Here is a 23,420-nt window from a genome sequence, read left to right on the forward strand (position 1 = left end):
AAAATTAGCTTTCGGAAGCTGTTTGGACAGAACCGTGCGTAGATATAAGCCCCTTTCACACATACAGACCTTTGCCGGCAATTTTCCGGAAAGGTTGTATGTGTGAACAGGTCCTTTTTGAAAATACCGGTAAATTCGTTCTGGCTATTTTCCGGAAAGAGAAGTTGTAACATTACCGGCAATTTGCCGGAATGCTGCGCTGTGTGAACGCAGAAGGAAGATTCCCGTAATAAGCGCGTGCACGTCTAGAACGTGCTGACGTGAGACGTCTGCTTTAGCCAATCACAACAGTCAGACGCATTTACATCCGCTCGGTTTGTGAGGATAAAAGCCTTTGAATATTTTTCCAGACACATTTAGCTGCTAGAAGTTAGTCAGATCACGTTTATATGTTCTTCTTTATGCCAACTGTGTAAATAATCATCGATGAGATGCTTATGATAAGCCGTTGTTTGTTTACGTTCGTGTGCCTGTGAAACAGCCTGTGAGCGCCAGCACACGTACATATTATGAACATCTCGACATGCAAAAGTGATCCTGAGAAAGTTGTTCACAATATTGATCATCCACAGAGTTTGTAATTTAGTCAAATGTTTACAAATACAAGCGCAGCCGTTTAAAGCTCATTTGTGGTGAATGATGTCAGAATTTACCGGTATTTTGGAATGAATGTGTGAATGCTCTATTCCGGAAAATTTCCGTAACGTCCTCGCCTGTGTGAACAGCGGTTTTTTCAATATACCGGTAAAGTCTTTCCGGAAATTTTCCGGATATTTACCGGTATCACTGTGTGAAAGGGGCTATAGTGTGTCCACAATAGGCATGGTATAATAACCTAGAATAAAGGTATTACGATATTGTGATTACTTCTCCAAAATAAGTTCTTTTAACATATCTGGGTAAAAAAAACAGCAACTTTCTTCCACCATTGAACATAATATATTTTATCTTAAGAAACATTTATAATATTTTGGACCAGTAGTATTGTTCCTTTTCTGCTGGAGATATGGTTGCCCTAAAAACTAACTAAAATAGTTGTGAAAAGCATTTTTTTAAAGCATAAAAACAAACTTACATACTGTATAACTTATGCTGAGTTCAGACTGCATGATTTTCAAAGTAGTCTTGTCACAGATGTTTTCACACTGCATGACTATCTGGGCTTGCGTTTCGTCGCTGCTTTGTTTACACTGCAAGATGGATCGGCGACAGGGACTTTTACATTACATGACTTTACCATAGAAAGAATCGCCGACAAGTTCGTTCAAACTACGTCTCACAGCCTAAAACACGTCGTATATCTTTTGTTATTAACTACATAATGAGAAAGAAGCCTTTAATGGGGTAGAACATGTACATATTTGCTCACCTGGGTTTAAAGGGAATTAGCCATTTCTCCTCAACTTAAGTTTATAATAAAGTTATTTCTTTCTGTATGAAACGTCAAACAGACACGGGCGCTCCTGAGTCCTGTCAATACTCCACTAGTTTTTTCTCCATTTCTCGAGTCCAAATAAACCGAAAATAAGCGCTTTTAACTTCTCCCAAGTGAAAGCTGCTCTCTCATTGGCTGTAGGCGATCGCTGATGTTATTTTCAGTCAAAACTCATTTCACACGGCATGATTTGAATCGCCGACAGCTCCAGATATTCAGCATGCCAAATATCTCGCAGGCATCGGCGACTCATCGGCGATTCTATCAGATCGCGTTTTAGATAGTTCATACTGTGTGATTTTCGCTCACGTGCACGAGCACCGATTTGCTTGTGATTTCAGGCATTTGTCGGCGGTTTCTCAAAACCTGTCGGCGAGCCAAAATCGGGGCTAAAATCTCGTAGTCTGAGCTAGGCATAAGGAATGGTATAACAGAAAGCATTGGCTGATTTAAAACCTTGAATTTTCCAAACCGCGGTAAACCTTGAAACCGGTTATCATCACATGCCTTGTCTACAGTCATATTGGAGTGACCTAAATGCAGAGTCTGTTTTTTTAAAATCCTTACTGTAAAATAGGATCAAAATCTCTGCAATTTTTAGACCCACTACAACATGATGATATTGATTGACAGGCACATATGACAATATTTCAGTATTAATGCGTATAAACGTGTATATGACAGGATTTGCAAAGAAACTGGGAACTTAAGATCTGTTCCAACTCTCTGTGATCAAACTGCACCATAAGAGGCAGTAAGGGATACACTTTGTATTTGTTTTATACCATTTCGAAATATACTTTTGAGCTACGTAATTCATTACTGCACTGAGGCAAAAACAGCTAATTCCTTCTGACCCAAAATTTACATTTTCAAAAAAGTATAATAAGTGATGGTATGTTTGACATATTTTAACACTGTAGTCAGGCAGTTGGTCCGCAATCTGCTCAATGAGGGGATCTCAGCCCACTTCAAAATGAACTCTTGTGGTGAGAAAGCAATATGACCAAGATAAGAGCAGGCTGTATCACACTGTATGATGATGCTGTTACATTTATGACAAGCTATTACATACACTGTGTGAAAAGAAGCTGTTTTTCTAATGTCTCTCAGGATTAATCATTGTAGAGACCTTCATATGAGAAAGTTTGGTCCGTTTAGAAATGTTGCCTTCAGTTGGAGAACTGAAACAAAAAGAAAATTGCAACAGTTAAGCATTTTTAGGTCCTCTTTCAAAACAAAGCAAATAGCTATTCAGCGAGTGTACAACTAGCCTTCAAAAACACTCTTAAAGAAATAGTTCACCCAAAAAAATAAAAATGACTCTATTATTTACTCACCCAGTATCTTCTATTTAATTTTGTAAAATAAAACTGTTGATTTAGATTTTGTTAGTGGATACATTTTTAGAACTGCGCACAATGTATTTTTATGATCTAGCTTATGTCTTGTTTTTGTCCTTTTTTTAGACTATGAGTGACAGACCATTCATCCAGACGCTCTTCCGACCAGTGTCTTCTGAAGGCCAAGCGCTTACACTGGGAGACCTGCTGAAGGAGCTGTTTCCTGCTGCCATTGAGGGTAAGTCGTGACCCACAGAGACAGAAATAATTCCCACACACACATACCATTTGAACAAAACGTGTCTGGTGTTTAGAATTATCTTGAACATTAGAGGAAAACAAATCTTTCACATCTAGAGATCAACAGTAGAGATGAGAAAAGCGAAAAGAAAGAAAGACAAATCAGGGTTGCCTGAATGAAATCCACAGCCAAAACAGGAGCAGTCTCGGTTTCTCCTGAGAGGAAGTAGATAAGCAGACAATAGCAGTGACACACAGAGCACCTGCATGACGGAGCACATCTGTGCTGCTTCCAGCTCAATTCAAAATCTGCTTGCTTTGTCTGAACAGACCTGCTGCTTTGCTTGAAGAGAAAGTGGCACTTTGTGCTTCACTATTTGTTATCGTTCTGCCTCTTCCAAATATGGGGGGTTTGCTTTGATAACAGAGCAGAAGGAAACACACTTCTTCTTACTCAGCCTAGGAAATGCCTCATCAGTTCCAAAAAGCTCTCAAACCATTATTTGCTTATCATGATCAGGGCTCGAAATTGCGACCATTTTGGTCGCATATGCGCCTGAAAATGAATCGATGCGACCTCATAATATATTTGGGAGCATTAGTGCGACCTGTTTTGATTTTTTTTAAAAACGTGCTGAATCGTTCTTCCCTGCCGCTATATTGGTTCATATAAGCTGTCAATCACTCAAGGTATTCCGCTGTCAGGTGACGGAGGGAGCTTTTATGACCACGGGAAATGCAAACGGCTGAAGAGTGAAAACTTAAAGCACACAGGTTTGCAAACCCCACCTAAAGTTGAGGCGCAGATGAGAGCGATCATAACACGTGGTGAATATTGATCCGCCAGCTGAGATCAATCGAGTACGTGCTTTTCGGAGAAGGAAGGTGCCCGAATCTCGATGCGTTGCATTCACTGCGTGTTCGGCGCAAATGTCCGCTAAAAGTCAAATTTAATACTGTACATATCATCGCCAAAGAAGCTCGCCTTTACTAAGTTTACACTGAAACTGCGGTTCATAACAAACAGCGGTATTGCGCCAGTGCTCAACCTGCTCATAAATTGGGTCGGCTGACTCGCCTGCTTTTCCACAAACACAGAAAAATGAAGATCAGCTCAGACTAAACATTTAAATTGACACAAACTGAAACCAAAACTTTTCAAGATTGATAGAAGTGAGACTTTACTTACTTTTGTCTATTCTTTCTTGAGGTGTATATTATTTTTTCTATTTATTTACTGATGACTGGTTTGCAGCTTTCAGCCTTGAATTGAATTATTTATTATAATCTTTTGTTTGTTTTGTAGCAGAAATATTATTTATTAAACTGACATGCATATATATATATGCTGTTTAGCAGTACAAAATAAACATTTCTTACTGCAGTGCTTCATTTTTGTTTGATGCAAACTATACATTTATTTTTCATAAAGTAACAGACTTTTTATAGCAGATAACTTACATTCAAGCACATTCAAGGCAGCATGATGATGAGAAATGTAATTCATTGTTACTATTATTGTCATTTTCATCATCATTAATATTCTATAATTATTAGACATACACATTTTGGAATTATTGCACACAAATATTAATGTCATCTCAGCATTAGTTAGATAGTTCTTTCTGGTTTTTGTTAGTCCTAATTGATGTTGTTTTAAAATACAATAAATCTTAAAATACAATTTGCATTGGTGCTCATTCATTTTTGGTGGGTGCTCCTAAATTTTTTCTGGTGCTCCTAAATTTTTGAAGTTGGGAGCACCGGTGCTACCAAGTAAAAAAGTTAATTTCGAGCCCTGATGATGTTCGCTAGATTAAGTTTTTTTAACTTAATCCTCATTTATGATTCACTCTTTACCATAAAACCAGTCTGAGGGCTCATTCTGACACACTGAACATGTGAACGAGATGCTGCACTTCTCTGACCAAGCTTTACATCTTTAAATCTTCTAAACGCAATTTTTTTTTTGTTGTTGTTTTGTACCACACTAGCTTACAGATATCCTTGAAGATGAGCATACTGATACTAACATCTAACACTAAAAAACATTTTAATTTTACTGGACCTTTAATAACACAGCAGAGGGAAACATACTTCTTTTATTTGCTTATCACAGTGTTGGCTAGATTCATGTTTTTAGGGAAATGCTCATTTATAATTCACTCTTTACCACAAAACCAGTCTTAGGGCTCTTTCCGACACATCGAGCACTGAATAGTCTGCCAATAGGGTAAGCAAAATAATCTTATCACAAATCGAAAAACAAGAATATTTTGCTTACCTAATTGGCAGATTATTTTGCTTGTTTTGAGAAAAAAACTCACTTCATTTTGGCATACTATTTCTTAAAACAAGACAATATGTTTTGCTTGTCTAGAAAATGCTTCTTGATTTAAGAATTTGAAGATATTTGGACTAGAAACAAGACAAAAAAGCTAGGTAAGAAAAGCATTTTTTGCAGTGAAGGTACTGGAAATGTTCCTCAGAGCTTTTGGTTTTGACATGATAGCATTATGCAGTTGCTGCATATTTGTCGGCTACACATCCATGATGCGAATCTTTCGTTCCACCACATCTCAGAGGTGCTCTATTGAATTAAGATCTGGTGACTGTGGGGGCCATTTGAGTACAGCGAACTCAATTGTTATTGTTCAAGAAATCAGTCGGAGATGATTTGTGCTTTATGATATGGCGCATTATCTTGCTGCAAGTAATTTGTAACATGATGCTCAATTGGTACTAATGACCACAAAGTTTGCCATGAAAATATCCACACACCATTAAACCGCCACCACCAGCCTGAACCTTTGATACAAAGAAGAATGGATCCATGCCTTTATTTTGTTGATGCCAAATTCTGACCCTACCATCTGAATGCCGCAGCAGAAATCGAGAGTCATTAGACCAGCCATGTTTTTCCAATCTTCTATTAGGTTTTGGTGAGCCTGAGCGAATAGTAGCCTCAGTTTCAGGTTCTTAGTGGACAGGAGCACCCGGTGTGGTCTTCTGCTGCTGTAGCCCATCTGCCTCAAGGTTCAGCGTGTTGTGCATGTAGAGATGCTCTTCTGCATACTTTGGTTGTAAAACAAGTGGTTATTTGAGTTAATGTGGCCTTTCTATCAGCTAGAACTAGTCTGGCCATTCTTCTCTGGCATCAACAAGGCATTTTGTGCCCACAGAACTGCTGCTCACTGGATATTTTCCCTTTTTCAGACCATTCTCTGTAAACCCTAGAGATGGTTGTGCATGAAAATCAGCAGTTTCTGAAATGCTCAGACCAGCCTGTCTAGCACCAACAACCATGTCACATTCAAAGTCACTCAGATCACCTTTCTTCCCCATTCTGATGCTCAGTTTAAACTTGTTCGTCTTGACCATGTCTGCATGCCTAAATGCATTTACTTGCTTCCATGTGATTGGCTGATTAGAAATGTGCGCTAACGAGCAGATGGACAGGTGTACCTAATAAAGTGGCCGGTGAGTGTATAAAAATCTCAGTTTCGAAAAGTTGACACTTGATATAAACATTTTCTGATATAAATGCCTTGCAGACGAGGATCTCTGCATTTTAACAAAAGGCTTTGATGGTGTTTAAATGCCGCAGATTATTTACAGTACAGTAATGGTTCCAATGAAATGGGGATTCCCACAAATAAAAATAAAAAGCATATGCAATCAAGAATCCTTTAGCCAGAGTATCTTGACATATTTTAGCTGTCTGTGCTTCACACACACGCACACACCCAGCCGAATGGAATCTGTTGCTAGATTTGAATCCTTTTAGCGTAAAAACTGAAGACCTGCTTAAACCTACGCTTTTCACAACAAGATAAAGACTTTATTTATCGAAACGGCAAATACACAATAATTTCCCCATGTTCTGCTTTAGAAGTCGGTCAGACTAGAAAGAGGTTTTATAGTGAAATAGGGTGTGCGGTGGTATTATTTCAAATAAATGAATTGCAGAGAAAACCCCCCGCCCATCAGCCCTTCATGTCAGCCCACGCCATGAGTGGGGAAACCTCCAGCTGGCCTGCCCACCTCCATCTCTCCTCGCACCCGAAGACACACACTTTAACAGTGCTTTTTGTGGCTTTCTTGCCTTCATAATGTGGTAAAATGGGTTAGTGACTCAATTATGATTTGAACTCTAGAGAAAATGCATTTTGAAGTTAAAAATCAAACGACTTTTGTAACACTTTCAGATTATGTAGAGTGTATATAATGTGAGATACAGGATTGTGTTCTTTTATGTATTAATTCATTTAATTTAAGCATTGACCTTTTTTTTTTTTTTTTTTTTTTTAACTGCATGCGAGAAAGTTTATATTGATTTTTGAATTAAATGGTTAGTACAGCCAGAAATGAGAATTGTTATTTAATATTGTGTCATCCTGTTAAACACAAAAGAAGATATTTTGAACAATGTTGGCAAGCTGCATCCATTGACTTCCATTGCATTTGTTTTTCCTGCTATGAATGTCAATGGCTGCTTGTTTCTAACATTCATCAAAATATATTAGTTTGGGTTCAAAAGAAGAGAGCTTCATTAAAGATTAGAAACAATTGAAGGTGAGTAAATGGTGATGAAATGGTTTTTTGGCGAATTGTCTCTTTATTTTTTAATAAAAATGTAATTTAATTTAATAAATAAAAATAATAAAGCATATGATAAATGTTAAAAAATAAAACATTAAAACTATGACAAAAATAGAAAATATCTTTAATATTAATTAAAATATTTCATTTAATTAGCATCTCTCTCTCTTTCAAGACTCAGTCTAAAATTGCATTTTTATAACTGCTTGGCAAAGATCAATCTTATCCAAAATAAAAGTTTGTTTTGCTGTATGTGTGTGTATTTTATATAACAGTTCTGTGGTTCTTGAATCTGATTGGCTAATAGCTGTGCAGTATTCTGCAATAGCAGCACTCGTACATCTGCTCTACCCTTGTGTATTACTCCAGACACAAAGAGTGACAGCAGATCAATAGAATCACTACAGGTTGACAAATATTGCTGCTGTTGGACAACTTTTGAGGGTTTTTTTTACGCAAGAATATTTGTTTAGATTGCAACTGCAGTTTATTTCTAAGGATAGTGCCTATTTTAAATATTCATGATTTCGGAGATACAGCGTGTCGGCGGCCATCAATCTGTCATTGGGCAGAGCAAAGACAGTTGACGCTCCGCCACAAGATGGCGAGAGAGACCACATAATAAGCTCTTAGGTGACAAAAACTCAGCATAATTCTAAACTACAGCAGATCAAATCATTACAGAACAGGTAAATGACATTCTAAGTCGATCTCTCTTTTCTGTATGTGTGGTGTTGCATTTGTACCAAAGTAATCTGGTAGTGTTTGCTTTTCTTTGGCTTCTTCGGGGTTTATTATTTTGATTTCCTGATCGCAACTGAGAATTACTGGCTAATCTCTGTAGACTGATGGCATTTCATTCCGTTCAGCCCTATAATCCTAAAATGTGTGCCAAAATCACCTGTTTTGTCTTCACTTTAGACATTACGCTACAGAAGCATTCAAATACTAGTTCTAAAGTTACGTTTGTGAAGTAGCAACGGTTTCTGCTGTTTTGACATCAGCTGCAAATGTGAATAAATGGCGGAAAAAGTATGTCCTCATGCAAAAGGAATTTTGAGTTTTTCTGTGATTTCGACTTTCTTTTTATATACTTGATTAGGCCGTCAAACTGTTGTATAAACGCAACACCACACAAGTAGCAGTGCAATATGGCTGTATATTGTCACTAGTGGAACCTGCGGCCTCAAGCCAACACACGCCTGTAAAAACAAAATTAAACAAAAAGTAGTCACATACTGTAGCTATTTAAATGTACTATAGAACTCAAAGTTATTATTATTTGTTTCCTATTTTCCATTTCAAATATTCCCAAAGATGTTTAACAGAGCAAGGAATTTTTCACAGTATTTCCTGTATTTATTTTTTTCTTCTTATTTGTTTTTATTTCTGCTAGAATTAAAGCAGTGTTTGCTCTAACTTCGGTACCAAGTAATAATAATAATAATAATAATAAAATAACAAAATAAAATAAAATAAAGATATGCCTACCAAGTTTTCGCATGTTTTTTTAGGGACAATTAAAAATTAAATTATATATATATATATATATATATATATATATATATATATATATATATATATATATATATATATATATATATATATATATATATATATATATATATATATATATATAGCCTTTAATGAATGCCATCTTACCTTTTTTCATTTAGTAAATAATGTCTTTTCTTTCTGGACCAAAAACTGAAGAGTGCCTGCCTGAAAAACTACCCCGGATTTTGAAATTTTGCAAGCCCTGCTTCTGAACAGAGATGATTGCTTTATATTTTAAACAGCTATAATTTTTACAGTAAAATCGTAACTTTTATTTATGTTTACGGTCAACTTTAATCGACACACGTACACACAGCCTATTAAATATAGTATCTGTAAGTTCAATTGTACTGTTTTGACTTTAATTAAAATTTTAATTATTCTTATGGAGTTATAAAAACCTTGTTGTTTTCATGTTAATCAATCCATAGTAATTAACAGATTCATTTTTTGTTCAATATTTTGACATTTTATAATATGCAGTGTATTTATATAAAAATTATGGTCACCGAGATTTTAAATGTGACAGAAACATTTTATATAAATGCTGCATTTACATCAAAGAATCTTAAAAAGATAAACATATCGGTTGAAGTAATCATTTTTCTGTTATAAAATGCTTCTAAGAATCAGAATTAAAGGGTTGATTCACCCAAAAAACACCCTTCGCTTGTTTCAAAACCTGTTTTTCATCTGTTGAGCACAAAAGAAGATATTTAGAAAAATGTTGGAAACCTCTAACCATTGACTTGCAGAGTATCTACTTTCTTACAATGGAAGTCAATTAGCTTTAGGCTTTCTTCAAAATATTGTTTTGTGTTCAACATAATAAAACAACTTATAAAGCTTTAAAGTAACTTAAAATCACATAAAATCACTTGAGGGTAGGTAAATAGTGAGTAAAAATGTACATTTTTAGGTAAACCAATCTTTTAATAATGGAAAGCCAGTAATAATTAATCACAACAGAACAGTGAATCAGCATTTAATGATAGTGAAAACAATAATTCAGCGTAGAATAAATGAAATATTAAATATCTGTTAGTTGTCCTTAACTAATTTGTACTTACACGGAAATTAATAATTAGTTACAATGTATTAGTTGTGTAAATATATGTATTTACTGTGTACTTATGCTTGATTAAATACCTGTATGTAACTACATCTGTAATTAACTTCTGTAATTACATTTGTAAATACACTGTTGACCATACCTTACACCTCAACACAACCTTAAACCTACCCATACCACCAAACCTGTCCATAACCCAACTCCTATACCAACTCACGAGCACCACAAGTGTTCTCAAATACATTATGAACACAGTAAGTACGATGTATTTATTTTTTGATGCACGTACATAGTAGTTAAGGACACTTTATATATATATATATATATATATATATATATATATATATATATATATATATATATATATATAATTTTTAAATTTCTTCACAATTTTACTGTATTTTTGATCAGAAAAAAATAAATACAGCATTGCTGAGCAGAATAGACTTTTTTAATTAGTATGTGGACTGTATGAGTTTATTAATAATTCCATAACAGTACAGAAAATCAGGTTTGAATGCAGTTTTTTGTTACTTTTTCTCTCTTTTTTTTTTTAAAACCGGTTTGTGAATGGTAAGGTCCTTTTACAATGTTAGTACAACGAAAGTGACGTCCAGACCGGACTCAGAACGTGGGCGTTTGTCATAACTGCCGAAAGAAATCTAGTTGTGTTCATTTGCTATATAAATTAGTGTTTAAATTCCCCTTGTTTCATTCTGAGAGTGACACTGGGGACGCTCCCACCTTACACCCTTACATACTCTACGGGGGCAGAAACACACAGACACACACACACACTGAGAAGAAGAATTTCAGGAAACGACTTACCTCCTTCTTCTCATCACAACACTATTACCGTGTGACATCAAAATCAGGGTCAGATGAGCAGAGAAGTTCTTACTTCGATTTAGTTTATGTCCAGTTTGACCGTCACAGTTTGACAGAATGAAAGAAACACAGATCTGTGGTTTTAAGATGTATCGTAACTCTTATCATGTTACATGTTTTTTTGTTTTTTTTTGTAATCATTAATTCCAATAACCCTGCATTTGAGTTCCGTTATTACGTGGACATCTGGTTTCATGAGAGCGTGTGTGTTTGCATTGGAAGCGGTCATCAGTTTAGTCATATTCACTTTAAGAAGATACTCTCGGCATGATTTCGGCTTCCATGTTCTTGGTATTTGTGGGAGGCGTGAGTTTTTTCTTTTCTTCACTTTTTCCTGTTGAGCAAAAGTCCATTCTGACATACCTGAAAAACTACAGAACCTTCCAGCTGTCGTCTTTTTTTTTTTTGAGGAGATGATGCAATGAACAGCTACTGTGTTTCTTTTTTTTATCACAAAGCTGACTATATTATTCAACATCATGGATTATTAAAGCTGTTTACAATCAATTTTACAAAGATATTGGTAACACTTTGGAATAATGGTTTAGTAGTTAATATGTTTACTAATATTAAGTGTGAATAAACTTGTATAGCATTTATTAATCATGGCTCAATGCATTATTAAAATCCAAAGTTGTTTGTTGACATTAGTTTATATACTGTGAGTTAATATTAATTAATGTTATTTAACTTAAATAACATTTAAAAAAATGAATAAATACAGTTATAAATGTATTACTAATTGTTTGTTTACGTTGCTAAATACATTAACTGTATTTAATGAAGTGTTACCAAGTCCTTTCAAAGGCAAAGAAAGTATATTTAATATAATTAAATTCAATGTTTTAAGTAACTTGTGTAAATATAATGTCACTATGGGTGAAATAATTTTACGTAGTCATTCAGAGCACAGAGAATATGGTCATGTGCATTTTTTTATTTGGAAGGATTAAACTTTTAGATTTCTAATGTATTTTTGTGTTTTGGCACTGCTTTGTAATGCCATTGGTATTTTGTTGGTATAAAAACTGACTGATCTCACAAGAAAACATAAGTATTTTATGTTTTGTCAGTTTAGTGGCTAATTTGTGCGATAAAATGTACGATTTTTAAAAGGAGTCGTGGCACTAGGGTTGGGTCGATAGACGATGACATCGTCAATCGCCGATGGTCAACTGATAACATGCTGCTGAGTCGGCATCACGATCCTCCGCTCCGCCCTTGTTGCAAACCCGCTCGTGGAAAATACACACTTAAGCCCTGTTTACACTAATACGTCTTAGTGTTAAAATGGCATTTTAGAACGAAAATTATCCATATCCCCACCCTGTTTTACCTAGCATTTCTGAACAGCCCTTCGTCCGCTAAAAGCACACATTACATGACCACACACACACACAGAAAGGCAGAGCCACACACACAGACAGCCACACACTGTCATGCGCTCCTCTGAGTTTATCAAGGATGTACTGCTGGATCGCGTCTCACTATAGTTGTTAAGCGTGAAATTTTTTTTGAGAGGTGTTCATCAACCCTGGCGAGGGCTGTGCGACCGCACAAAGGCTTTCATCAAAGTAGTTTTAAAACTATTGAACAACATCCATACTTATCTTTGGACAATAAAAAACACACTTTTTTGATCCACTTAAAATACCAGTAGGCATAATTCATTCATTCATTCATTGATTCATTTTTCGGCTTAGTCCCTCTATTAATTCGGAGTCGCCACAACGGAATAAAGCAGCAACTTGTCCAGCATGTTTTTCCAGCCGCAACCCATCTCTGGGAAACATCCACACACACTCATACACTATGGACAATTTAGCTTACCCAATTCACCTGTACCACATGACTTTAGACTGTGGGGAAAACCGGAGCACCCGGAGGAAACCCACGCAAACACAGGGAGAACATGCAAACTCCACACAGAAACGCTAACTGACCCAGCCAAGGCTCGAACCAGCGACCTTCTTGCTTTGAGGCAAAAGCACTACCTACTGTGCCACTGCGTCCCAGTAGGCATCACAAAAATTATTTAAATAATAATAATAATCATAAAACAAACATACAAACTACAACCCATATAAACAGTCCCTTCCAACAGTGGTTTGTTCAAATTTCCCATATAATGTACAGTTGAAGTCAGAATTATTAGCCCACCTGTTTAATTTTTTTATCCAATTTCTGTTGAACGGAGAGATTTTTTTCAACACCTTTCTAATAGTTTTAATAACTAATTTCTAATAACTGATATATTTTATCTTTGCCATGATGACAGTTGATAATATTTTACTAGATCTTTTTCAAGGCACTTCTACACAGCTTAAATTGACATTTAAAGGTTTAACTAGGTTAATTAGGTTAACTAGGCAGGTTATGGTAATTAGGCAAGTTATTGTATAATGACGGTTTGTTCTGTAGACTATTAAAAAAAATTAGCTTAAAGGAGCTAATAATATTGTCCCTAAAATGTTTTTTAAAAAATAAAAACTGCTTTTATTCTAGCTGAAATAAAACAATAAGAAAATAAATTTAAAAAAAAATTAAAAAAAAAACATCAGACATACTGTGAAAATTTCCTTGCTTTGTTAAGCATTTAGGAAATATAAATAAAAAAAAAAAATTCAAGGGGGGCTAATAATTCTGACTTCAACTGTACATGTGATGATTGGTATGGGGACTTTTATATTAAAAAATGTATCAGAACTACCAAAAAACAAGAAGAAGAAAAGAGAAAAAAGCTTGTGTATTTTGACCTTATCGACAGCTCTTCCTAATGAAAGCGTAAATGATGCATGAATCTAGTTAAGGATAATTGAGCTGACAGCGGGGCAGAGGGAAAGCAGAGGCCGTGCCTTTTTGACCACTCATTTAACAAACAAAAGAACGCATTATTATGAGTGGTTCCTTCCTGCGCCCACGTTATCTGTGTCCCAAACGCTCTCCAGCCCAGAGCTACAACTCATCAGACTCATGATAAATGGACTACATGGAATCGACGAGATGAATTGCTTTTGTGTGTCTGTCTGAAAGCAGGGTGTTCGCTTCAGCTGTTTGAATCCATCAGGGAAACTTTGAGATTCACGCAGGGTTCAGTGTTGGTTACCTTGAAGCTTCTAAAGAGCCAAACTGCTTTTGCTCATCTTCCTTATTTGCAAATGAGCCAGTAGGTCACAGTGCAGTTCAGTTGTGCGAGAAGGTCATCTAGCGCACATGCTGATGCCTGAATCATCACTTGCTGTCAAACCGAAACTCCTTCCCTCCAACTGCATTAGCCATTTAACCTCTGCAGGTCAACAGGGTAATGTTACTGCCTCTAGCGTTTCCTTCAATTTTCCAGTCGTGTTGCTGGCTACATTGTGAACTTGGTCAATTCAGCCTGTGCAGGAGATGATGAAGCACTGGAGAATAGCAGTAATGATCAAGGCTCTGCTGACAATTCCTCAAGATTATGCTCACTTCTAGAATGTCTAAAAACAAAAACATTAGACTTGACATGGTGAGTTCACTCATAAGTATAAATTGGCCAATGCTATCTAACAGGAAGAACAGGGGGGTATTCCAGAAAGCTGGGTTAACTTACCATCTGCTAAACCCTAAACTCTCGGTTGATTTACCCAAAACCTGCTTACCGCGAGTATGTTGGTTCCAAAACAGGTGACAAGAGTTAGTTAAATCAACCTGCTGAAGATAACCGCGGGTTAATGCGCGTGCATGGCACACACCTGAAGGCATTTTCAGTAGATCGCCGAATTCACGAGTCACCATAGAAAGTCACGGTGAGAAAAAAAGGGCAACGCACTTTACAGAGGCGAAGCTGGAGGTTTTAAACACAGAGATTACACATCTGCTTCAACGAAGGAAAGAAATAAAGAATAAGAAATAGATAAGAAAATAAAAAATAAATAATAAGAAAATTTATTAGTTCATTAAATTACACATGCCACCCTCCATTTTATTGTAATGATAAATTAAACTACTCTTTAACATCCTTTTTGAGTATGTTGTGTAACCATTCATGCATTTATTTTTCTAGCCATTAATTTCTTAAGGCCACAATATGTGTATTGACTAATAAGGCTTATAGAAATTGTAATCTTTCTGGAGCTAGAACTCTGTCCAAAGTCATTAAACACAGAAACATTATCATAAAAGGTAATATTTAATTACTGGAGCTCTTTATTTAACACTCTAGAATATTCTTTCTGACATGCAGCTAATAGAAAGAGGCCTGTCTAACTGCTGTGTCCTATAATAAAGGCTTTTCATTGGTTGAGTTTTTGACTTAAACCACACACTCTGTCACTGTTGTAAGTGATTGTTGTCAGATAGCTTTAGGTTCTTTTTATTTTGCATGCAGACGAAGTTCCTTCTGCCTCAACTAACAAGCAGTGTAAGAATTTTCTGCACTTTTCCATATTTGAATATTACTCTTGGATTACAAAATCTTTTATCTACATATTTAAATTCTAAAGTAGCTGTATAAGGTCCATCTTCAAAGATAAAGTCACATGAGCATCAACTTAAGGTGAGAAATGTATATGAAAAATATGTTACACGTTGAAAGGTGCGTGTATAAAGCAGTGTAAAATATCATTCATTTTATTCCAGGAAATGAAGAAATGAACAGACCAAACTATTTGATTAAACATAGTTTTTTGAGTAATTATATTTTTTTAGCACTCTTCCATCTGTTTTGTCTGCTTGGGTCACTGAGATTTCCTCTGGGTCAGGCTGCAGGTAGGGTGTCATCGTATAAGGCAGAAAAGGGTATCTTTTGTCTTCCAGCAAGTAACAATGTAGTGCCCAGTAATGATTCTATTGTATAATACAAATATAATAAAAATAAACATTGTGTTAAGCAACATTTGCTTTATAGTTTTTTTTTACTATATGTGTGTTATACACTTGAATCATTACTTCCTGAAAATCAGCCATTTAGCCTCAACATAGTGATGAGGTGGGGTGTGTGATGAGCTGGTAAGTGGAAGCAGTAATGAGTTTAATAGTTGAAACACCAAAAGATTAAGGATAGAAAATTAAGTTGTACCTGCACACTTATACTTTGGACAAATTTTATATTATCAGTGTCCTCTAGTGACTGATGGAGCTTTAAAATCGGCTGCAATTAATGCACACAATAGCATTTAGAAACCCTGAAAAAAATATTATATTAAAAATGTAGGTGTGTGTGTGTGAATGTTTATATAAGAACGACGTCCTACATCTTAAATTAAAGATATATTTTCCTACAAAAGACAAAGCTGCCACTTATAATATTATACAGAAAAATGTGAGGGTGCAGAAGGAGAGAAAAAACACAAGATCTGTAAGTGAGATTCGAACTCGCTCCGTTGTGAGCTCTGTTGTTCTTTATCGACGCACTGTCCACTACGCTATTCCCGTGCTCTGAATCATCTGTGTAATGATACGCAGTAATGTATGACCAAGGAACTGTACAAAAGTGTAAAAACAGTTCAGTGCCAGGCGTACTGTACAGGTGGTCCTACTGCCACATTGTACAGTTGCCTAAAATGCCCTGACACGAATACAAAGAGCTGCACTGAATGTTTTTATGGTAAGCGCAGACCCGGGGTTTGTCACATTTGATTTCAAAAAGGTTTGTTAAATACATTAACATTATGAATTTGGTTATGAAAAAAACTATGCACTTATAACCCTCTCACAACGAAAAAACTTGTATCTGTGTGTCCACATCCATAAATATTCTCATCAAAAGAGCACGCAATGCTCAGTAAACTCTCTGAAACAGACAAACTCTGGAACATAGCAACTTACTCTCTGAACATAACCTGCTCCGGAGCAGGTTATCTTCAGAGAGTAAGTTGCTATGGCTACTTAACATACCCAGAAGTTACCTCCGATTTTGGAACCAAAGTTGAGGTTATCCACCTACTTACTATCAAACTTACCCGGGTATGTCACATAACCTGCTTTCTGGAACAGCCCCCAGAAAATTATTATTATTATTAATATTATTATTATTATTATTATTGCTCTTGTTATTATGATGATAATCACAATGATGATAATTAATATTATTATTGCTATTATTGCTATTGTTATTATGATTATGATTATTATTAATATTAGTATTGCTAATATTGCTATTTTTATTATTATTATTGCTTTTGTTATTGTAAATATTATTATTTATTATTATTATTATTATTATTATTATTATTATTATTATTATTGTTGTTGCTATTATTGCTATTGTTATAATGATTAATATTATTTAAACACAGCCATGTCACCCTGCAGCCCAAGACCGGGTACTCACTGAAGCTAAGCAGGGCTGAGCCTGGTCAGTACCTGGATGGGAGACCACTAGGGAACATTAGGTTGCTGTTGGAAGTGGTGTTAATGAGGCCAGCAGGGGGCGCTCAACCTGTGGTCTGCGTGAGTCCTAATGTCCCAGTAAAAGTGAAGGGGACACTATACTGTCAGTGGGCGCCATCTTTCGGGTGAGACGTTAAACCGAGGTTCTGACTCTCTGTGGTCATTAAAAATCCTATGGCACTTCTCGTGAAAGAGCAGGGGTGTAACCCCGGTGTCCTGGCCAAAGTCCCTCTATCAGCCCTTACGATCATGGCCTCCCAATCATCCTCTTCAACCGAATTGGCTCTATCACTCTCTCCACTCCTCCAATAGCTGGTGTGTGGTGAGCGCACTGGCGCCGTTGTCCTGTGGCTCATGATTGTGAAGTGCTTTGGGTGTATGGCCATACACAATAAATGCACTATATAAATACACATTACATTACATTACATTACATTACATGTTATTATTGCTATTATTGTTATTATTATGATGATGATGCTGATTATTATTATTATTATTAATAATATTATTATTGCTATTGTTAATAATATTATTATTGCTATTGTTATTGTTAATATAATAATAATAATAATAATTATTATTATAATTATTATAATTATTATTGTTATTATTAATATGTTTATTATTATTATTATTATTATTATTGATAAAACTATTAATAGTCATACTATTAACAGTAGTATATTTGTTATTATTATTATTATTATTATTATTGCTATTGTTATAATGATGATGATTATTATTATTAATGTTATTATTGCTATTGTTATTTTTATGATGATGATGATGATTTTTATTATTATTATCATTATTGCTATTGTTATTATGATTAATGATGCTTATTATTATTATTATTATTATTATTATTATTATTGCTATTATTATTATTTTTATTAATACAATAATTATAATAATAATAATAATAATAATAATAATAATAATAATAAATACTATTATTATTGTTATTGCTATTTTTATTATGATTATTATTATTAATATTATTATTATTTGTAGTAATATTAATAGTAGTATTTTGTTGTTATTCTTGTTATTATTATTATTACTCAGGGCCAAAATTGAGATAAAAATTTAATTATCAAATCAATCATCAAAGCAATTATCAAATCAAATCAAGATTTTTAGCCACATATGGTGACCCATATTTGAAACTTATGTTACGTATTTGTGCTTTTATTACGTATGGATCAAGTCTATAGAAGCCATTATATTGCCAGTTCCCTTGACTCCTCATTGTGTCCTTTTTTTCTCACATTCATTTCAGATGAGCCAAAGAAATTCCAGGTTATGATTCACGGCATTGAACCCCTGCTAGAGACGCCCATCCAGTGGCTAAGTGAACACTTGAGCCACCCCGACAACTTTCTCCACATCAGCATCATCCCTGCACCGAGTGACTGATTCCAGATGATCCAACTGGGATGATGGAGAAGCACGGGTAAAACAAAGGCAGAGACAGTCTGATGGCACACCATTCCTTCCTGTTTTTCTCATTCTCATCCCTGCAGTGGCCTTATTGGGAGTGATGGTCATCCAAACAGAATCACAAAACGACGACACTTTTAAGAAAGAATTCATTTAGAGCTCTCAGACGGGGGTCCCGTGTTCTTTGCTGCCTTTAAAAAAAAAAATTCTTACATTCATACATTTGCACAAGCTTGATGTGATTGTACACCCACATTAACCCTCCCGCTCTCTAATTTGTGAGCGACCTACGTTTAGACTCAGATCTGTTAATTATTAGCCGGGATCCCGTTTGGTGTTTAATGAGGCCACTAAACTGCTGTACTTAGTGCTAAAGGGGCTTGATTATCAATGGTTTTTAGGGATGCAGTCGGGTCAGATGACGTGTGAAATGAATGGATTTCTTGCATAAAACTTTAATCAAGAAAGAAAAAACAGGTATTTGAGGTGACAAAGTTTGGTGACTTCATATATACCGGATCAAATGTGTCAGTGTGTCTGGTTTTGGCAGCCTTGCAGGGGGTCACACAGCTCAGTGGAGGTGATGATGATGCCACGGGGTGATTAGTCACAGGGGATAACAGCACAAACGAAGGCTCTCTTTCCCGGACTCCATTAAGGATATGGTTTACTTTCTTCTAATGATTTTTTTCTGCTAGTTTTGTTCATTCTGAGCCAAATTTTAATCATCGAAATGGACACGCTGCATAAGAAGTAAGTCAGAAGCTACACTTATTTTCCAACGAATTAACCTTACAGTGTTTTTTTCTTTAACCGTTTATTTACAACCTGTAGGCAGACTGGCTGTCTGTGTTTAGGGGGGATGTGGGGGACTGTAGATCAGTGCAGCAGACGACACACAGCTGAGAGTGATTATTCGTTTAGAGGAATCGGTGAGTGTTTCACCCCCAGACCGAGACAGAGAGACAGCGGGCAGAAACCGCAGAGCTTACGCCACCACCAGGCGGATTCTCGGCAGACTGTTCTCGAGACAATGCTGTTTGTGTACAAACTTTCAGTCGTTTATATCATTCCTCGTGCGACTCTGAGTAAGTACAGAAATAGAGATGCTGCAACTATGTCACTATTAATAACGCGGTTAACACAACGATGGTTCAAATGTGCATTTGCGTTCTTTTCATGCTGTTCTGTCTTTGCTAGGTTAATTTAAACTGCATTTAATTAAAACGATATTTTATAACTACGCCGTGTCTCATGTTTTGTGTTCGTGGATTGGAAACAGAGCTCTGTCAAGGGATGCGGTTAATCATTTTAGAGAATAAAATTATCATCTCATCCGATAAAATGACGAAATGCTGGATTTCTTCAATTATTTAGTCACTTAAACACAGCCCCTTTCATGAAATCATCACAATGCAATACAATACAATACAATACAATACAATGCAATACAATACAATACAATACAGTACAATACAATACAATAAAATACAATACAATACAATGCAATGCAATGCAATGCAATATAATATAATACAATACAATACATCCATTCACCACCTTTACTTTTTCAATAATACGTTTTACTTGGATGTGCATTACAATACAAGGTAAATAAAATTTGCTAGTAGGCTAGTTCTGTTTTTTTTTTTGTTGCAATTTTTACTTTCTGAGGGCTTCTGTATGGTGGGCGATACGTCTTTTTTAAAGCTAGGTCAAACAAACTCATAATACTGCATCTATTTTTGTCATAGGTTTTATACATATTTAAAAACTGTAACTTGTTTTTATTACTTGTGTGCTCCAATAATAAAAACAAAATGTGATTTTAGTAAAAAATTATAATTAAAAAGTTACTGCCGTGATCAGAAAATGAACAGTAACTCATCTAATCCTTTTCACACAAACGGGAAACGTGAGTCTACTGAAAGCTTACAATGCCTGCTTTTAAATGACATAACTCAACTGTAAAACTATATTCTCTGTTTATTTAATATCTTGGAAAGCACGGAGAATAAAATAAAGAGTCCAAAAGGACAACCTGAAAATCCTAGATTTATCACAATACCCAAGGAGCGCTATCCTGCTGAAGATTTTGCCCTCTCCTGTGGTTTGTAATGTAATGGGCTGGACAAATGTCTTGTCTTTGCAGATCTCTCGCACGCCTCCATACTGAATGTAACCACAAACCATGATTTTTCCTTCACCAAACTTGACTGATTTCTTTGAGAATCTTGGGTCCATGCGGATTCCAGTAGGTCTTATGCAGTATTTGTGACGATTAAGATGCAGTTCAAAAGATGATTTATAGGAAAATTTGACCTTCTGCCACTTCTCCAAATTATCAACTAAAAGTCAAGTTATTATTTGTTGCTCTTACAGCTGGGATCGACAACAAGACTTTGGTCAGATAGTAAATATTGTCTTGTGAAAGCAAATTAAACCAAGATTAATTCCTGTTTCGTAACAAAGCAAATTATGTGCGAAAACACCTTTAAAAATGTTAATGTAAACCGATGGCATGTTGATCATGCTTATTTTCTGATGTAGATTCTAAATGTTTGATATCCATACCGTATGCATTTCATTTCAAGAAATATCCAGAAGTGTCCAGAAAGAAATCGTAAAACTGAATTAAAGCGGTGTATTATGTATGCCACATCTACATGTGGTGCTGTAAACAAACACCAGCAGAGCCGCAGGACACATATTGCGTTTACTATGGGCAATACGATGTATTGCCATTAGAGTTAGCAGTGCAACACGGAAGAGTTGTATTGCCTGTAAACACACTCCCTGATCTGATATGGAAGACACCGAGGAACAAAGTCGTTTTTACAGTTATTTTTGCTGCACAAAAGTCTTCTTGGTGCTTCGTATGATTACAGATGAACCACTGAAGTCACGTGGGATGTTTTGACATTCCTTTACTGGTCGTTGAACATCTTAGAACTGTTGCTGTCTATGAATGATGAGGGAGCTCTCGGATTTTTTATCAAAATGTACAATGTTTATTTTACTAAAACGCATTGTTGTTCTTTAGGTTAACAATGAATCCATGCTAATTAATCTAAAGTTAATCCACTGGGGGGAAAAAAGTGCAATGGTAATCTTCAAAGTCTGACTGTTTACATCAACATACTAAAATAAAACTATAACCTAAAGTTCGTTGACGAACTTTGATGTTGGCTTGAGAAAGTTAAACGTTTATGGCATTGTTAGGTGGTTGCTAAATGGCAATGCCATTCTTAGAAATGAGTTATTAAAACTATTATTTTTAGAAATGTTTTGAAATCTTCTTTCTATTAAACAGATATTAGGGGAAAAAATATACCAGGGAGCTAAACATTTAGGAGGGCTTATAATTCTGATTTCATGTGTGAACACACCCTCATCCAGGCCCCCTGTTTATTCCAGCGTAGCGGTCTTCTGCTGGGGGGCAGGGGCGAGCGCCATTAGTTTTCTCAGGGACAGGAAGACGGGTGGGAGGCGTCTCTGCTGTGTGGCGGCGAGTGGACATCAAAGCGGTCCCGAGCACTCTTCATGTGTTCATTAAATAAAGAGCTATCCTAGATTCCAGTAAACCCGTCACTTAAAAGATCAGAGGAGGCACTCTCCTCCTCTGCGTCTTCCTCTGTCATCTCTCCTGCAAACATTCGTTGTGGTGCATGCAGTAAAGAGAGAGAGAAAAAAACTCATTTCCTTCATTTCTTGGTTTCCTCCTTCCCTGGGAAGTAGGTGAAGACTTGACCGACTCGAAGACCCTCTTTGAAGTTAATTTAATGAGGAAGCGGACAGAGTTCATGTCTCTCTCTTTTGCCCAGACTTACTCTTGTGTCGTCCACTCCCCCTATGCTTGCTGATTGGGATATAAAGTAGAACTCCGAGGCCGTAACTCAAGGCAAGGACTATTAAGTTATACGAGGTGTCAGAAGACAACTTTCCCCTCCGTCCGATCAGAATGGCCTTCCCAAACCTGGAGTACACCTGGAACTGAGCTGCCGAGAAAGGGAGGAGGAGGGATCGAGCGACAGGGAACAAACAACGAAACTCTCTCTTCTCCAACATGGGCTGCCCTCTAATTTTCTTCAGAACCCCCTTCAACCACTCGCTCACACGGAGCCAACCTGTCATTAACCCCGGCCCTAATGGACAGGTGCTGAGGGACCCCGAGGTGCTCTGATCATTTAGGGGACGATGATGATTATGACCCCCCACGCCACCTAGTCTTTCAGCTTGTTTTTTTCTTTTTTTTTCCACAAATGTGTACGTTTTTACAATTTTTACTGATTTGTTTTGGTTTGTAATAGAGAGAAAAAAAGTTTTCACTCTAGTAAATATCATTCATCCATTAATTTTTCATCGGCTTTGTCCCTGCAAGAACACTTTCTTTGCCATTCCAGATGACTTTATAAGTTATTTGAGTCATTGCAGAGATGTATGGATGCAGTCGTCCAAGCTCATGGGAGTCATA

General features: G+C 36.0%; 1 protein-coding gene across 2 annotated transcripts in view; it reads left to right on the top strand.

Annotated features, from left to right (window-relative positions):
• atg5 (ATG5 autophagy related 5 homolog (S. cerevisiae)) overlaps window positions 1-20,189 on the top strand; it is a 36,392-nt gene extending 16,203 nt beyond the window's left edge. For both annotated transcript variants that reach the window (NM_205618.2, NM_001009914.2), the window contains exons 7-8: window positions 2,905-3,016; window positions 18,786-20,189. In NM_205618.2, coding sequence (NP_991181.2) covers window positions 2,905-3,016; window positions 18,786-18,922 — 249 coding nt within the window. In that variant the 3' untranslated portion in view covers window positions 18,923-20,189. The remainder of the gene's footprint in view (window positions 1-2,904; window positions 3,017-18,785) is intronic.
• The last annotated feature ends 3,231 nt before the right edge of the window (window positions 20,190-23,420 follow it).

This window comes from Danio rerio, chromosome 16 (genome assembly GCF_049306965.1).
Source record: "Danio rerio strain Tuebingen ecotype United States chromosome 16, GRCz12tu, whole genome shotgun sequence".
In the NCBI taxonomy this organism is placed as follows: domain Eukaryota; kingdom Metazoa; phylum Chordata; class Actinopteri; order Cypriniformes; family Danionidae; genus Danio; species Danio rerio.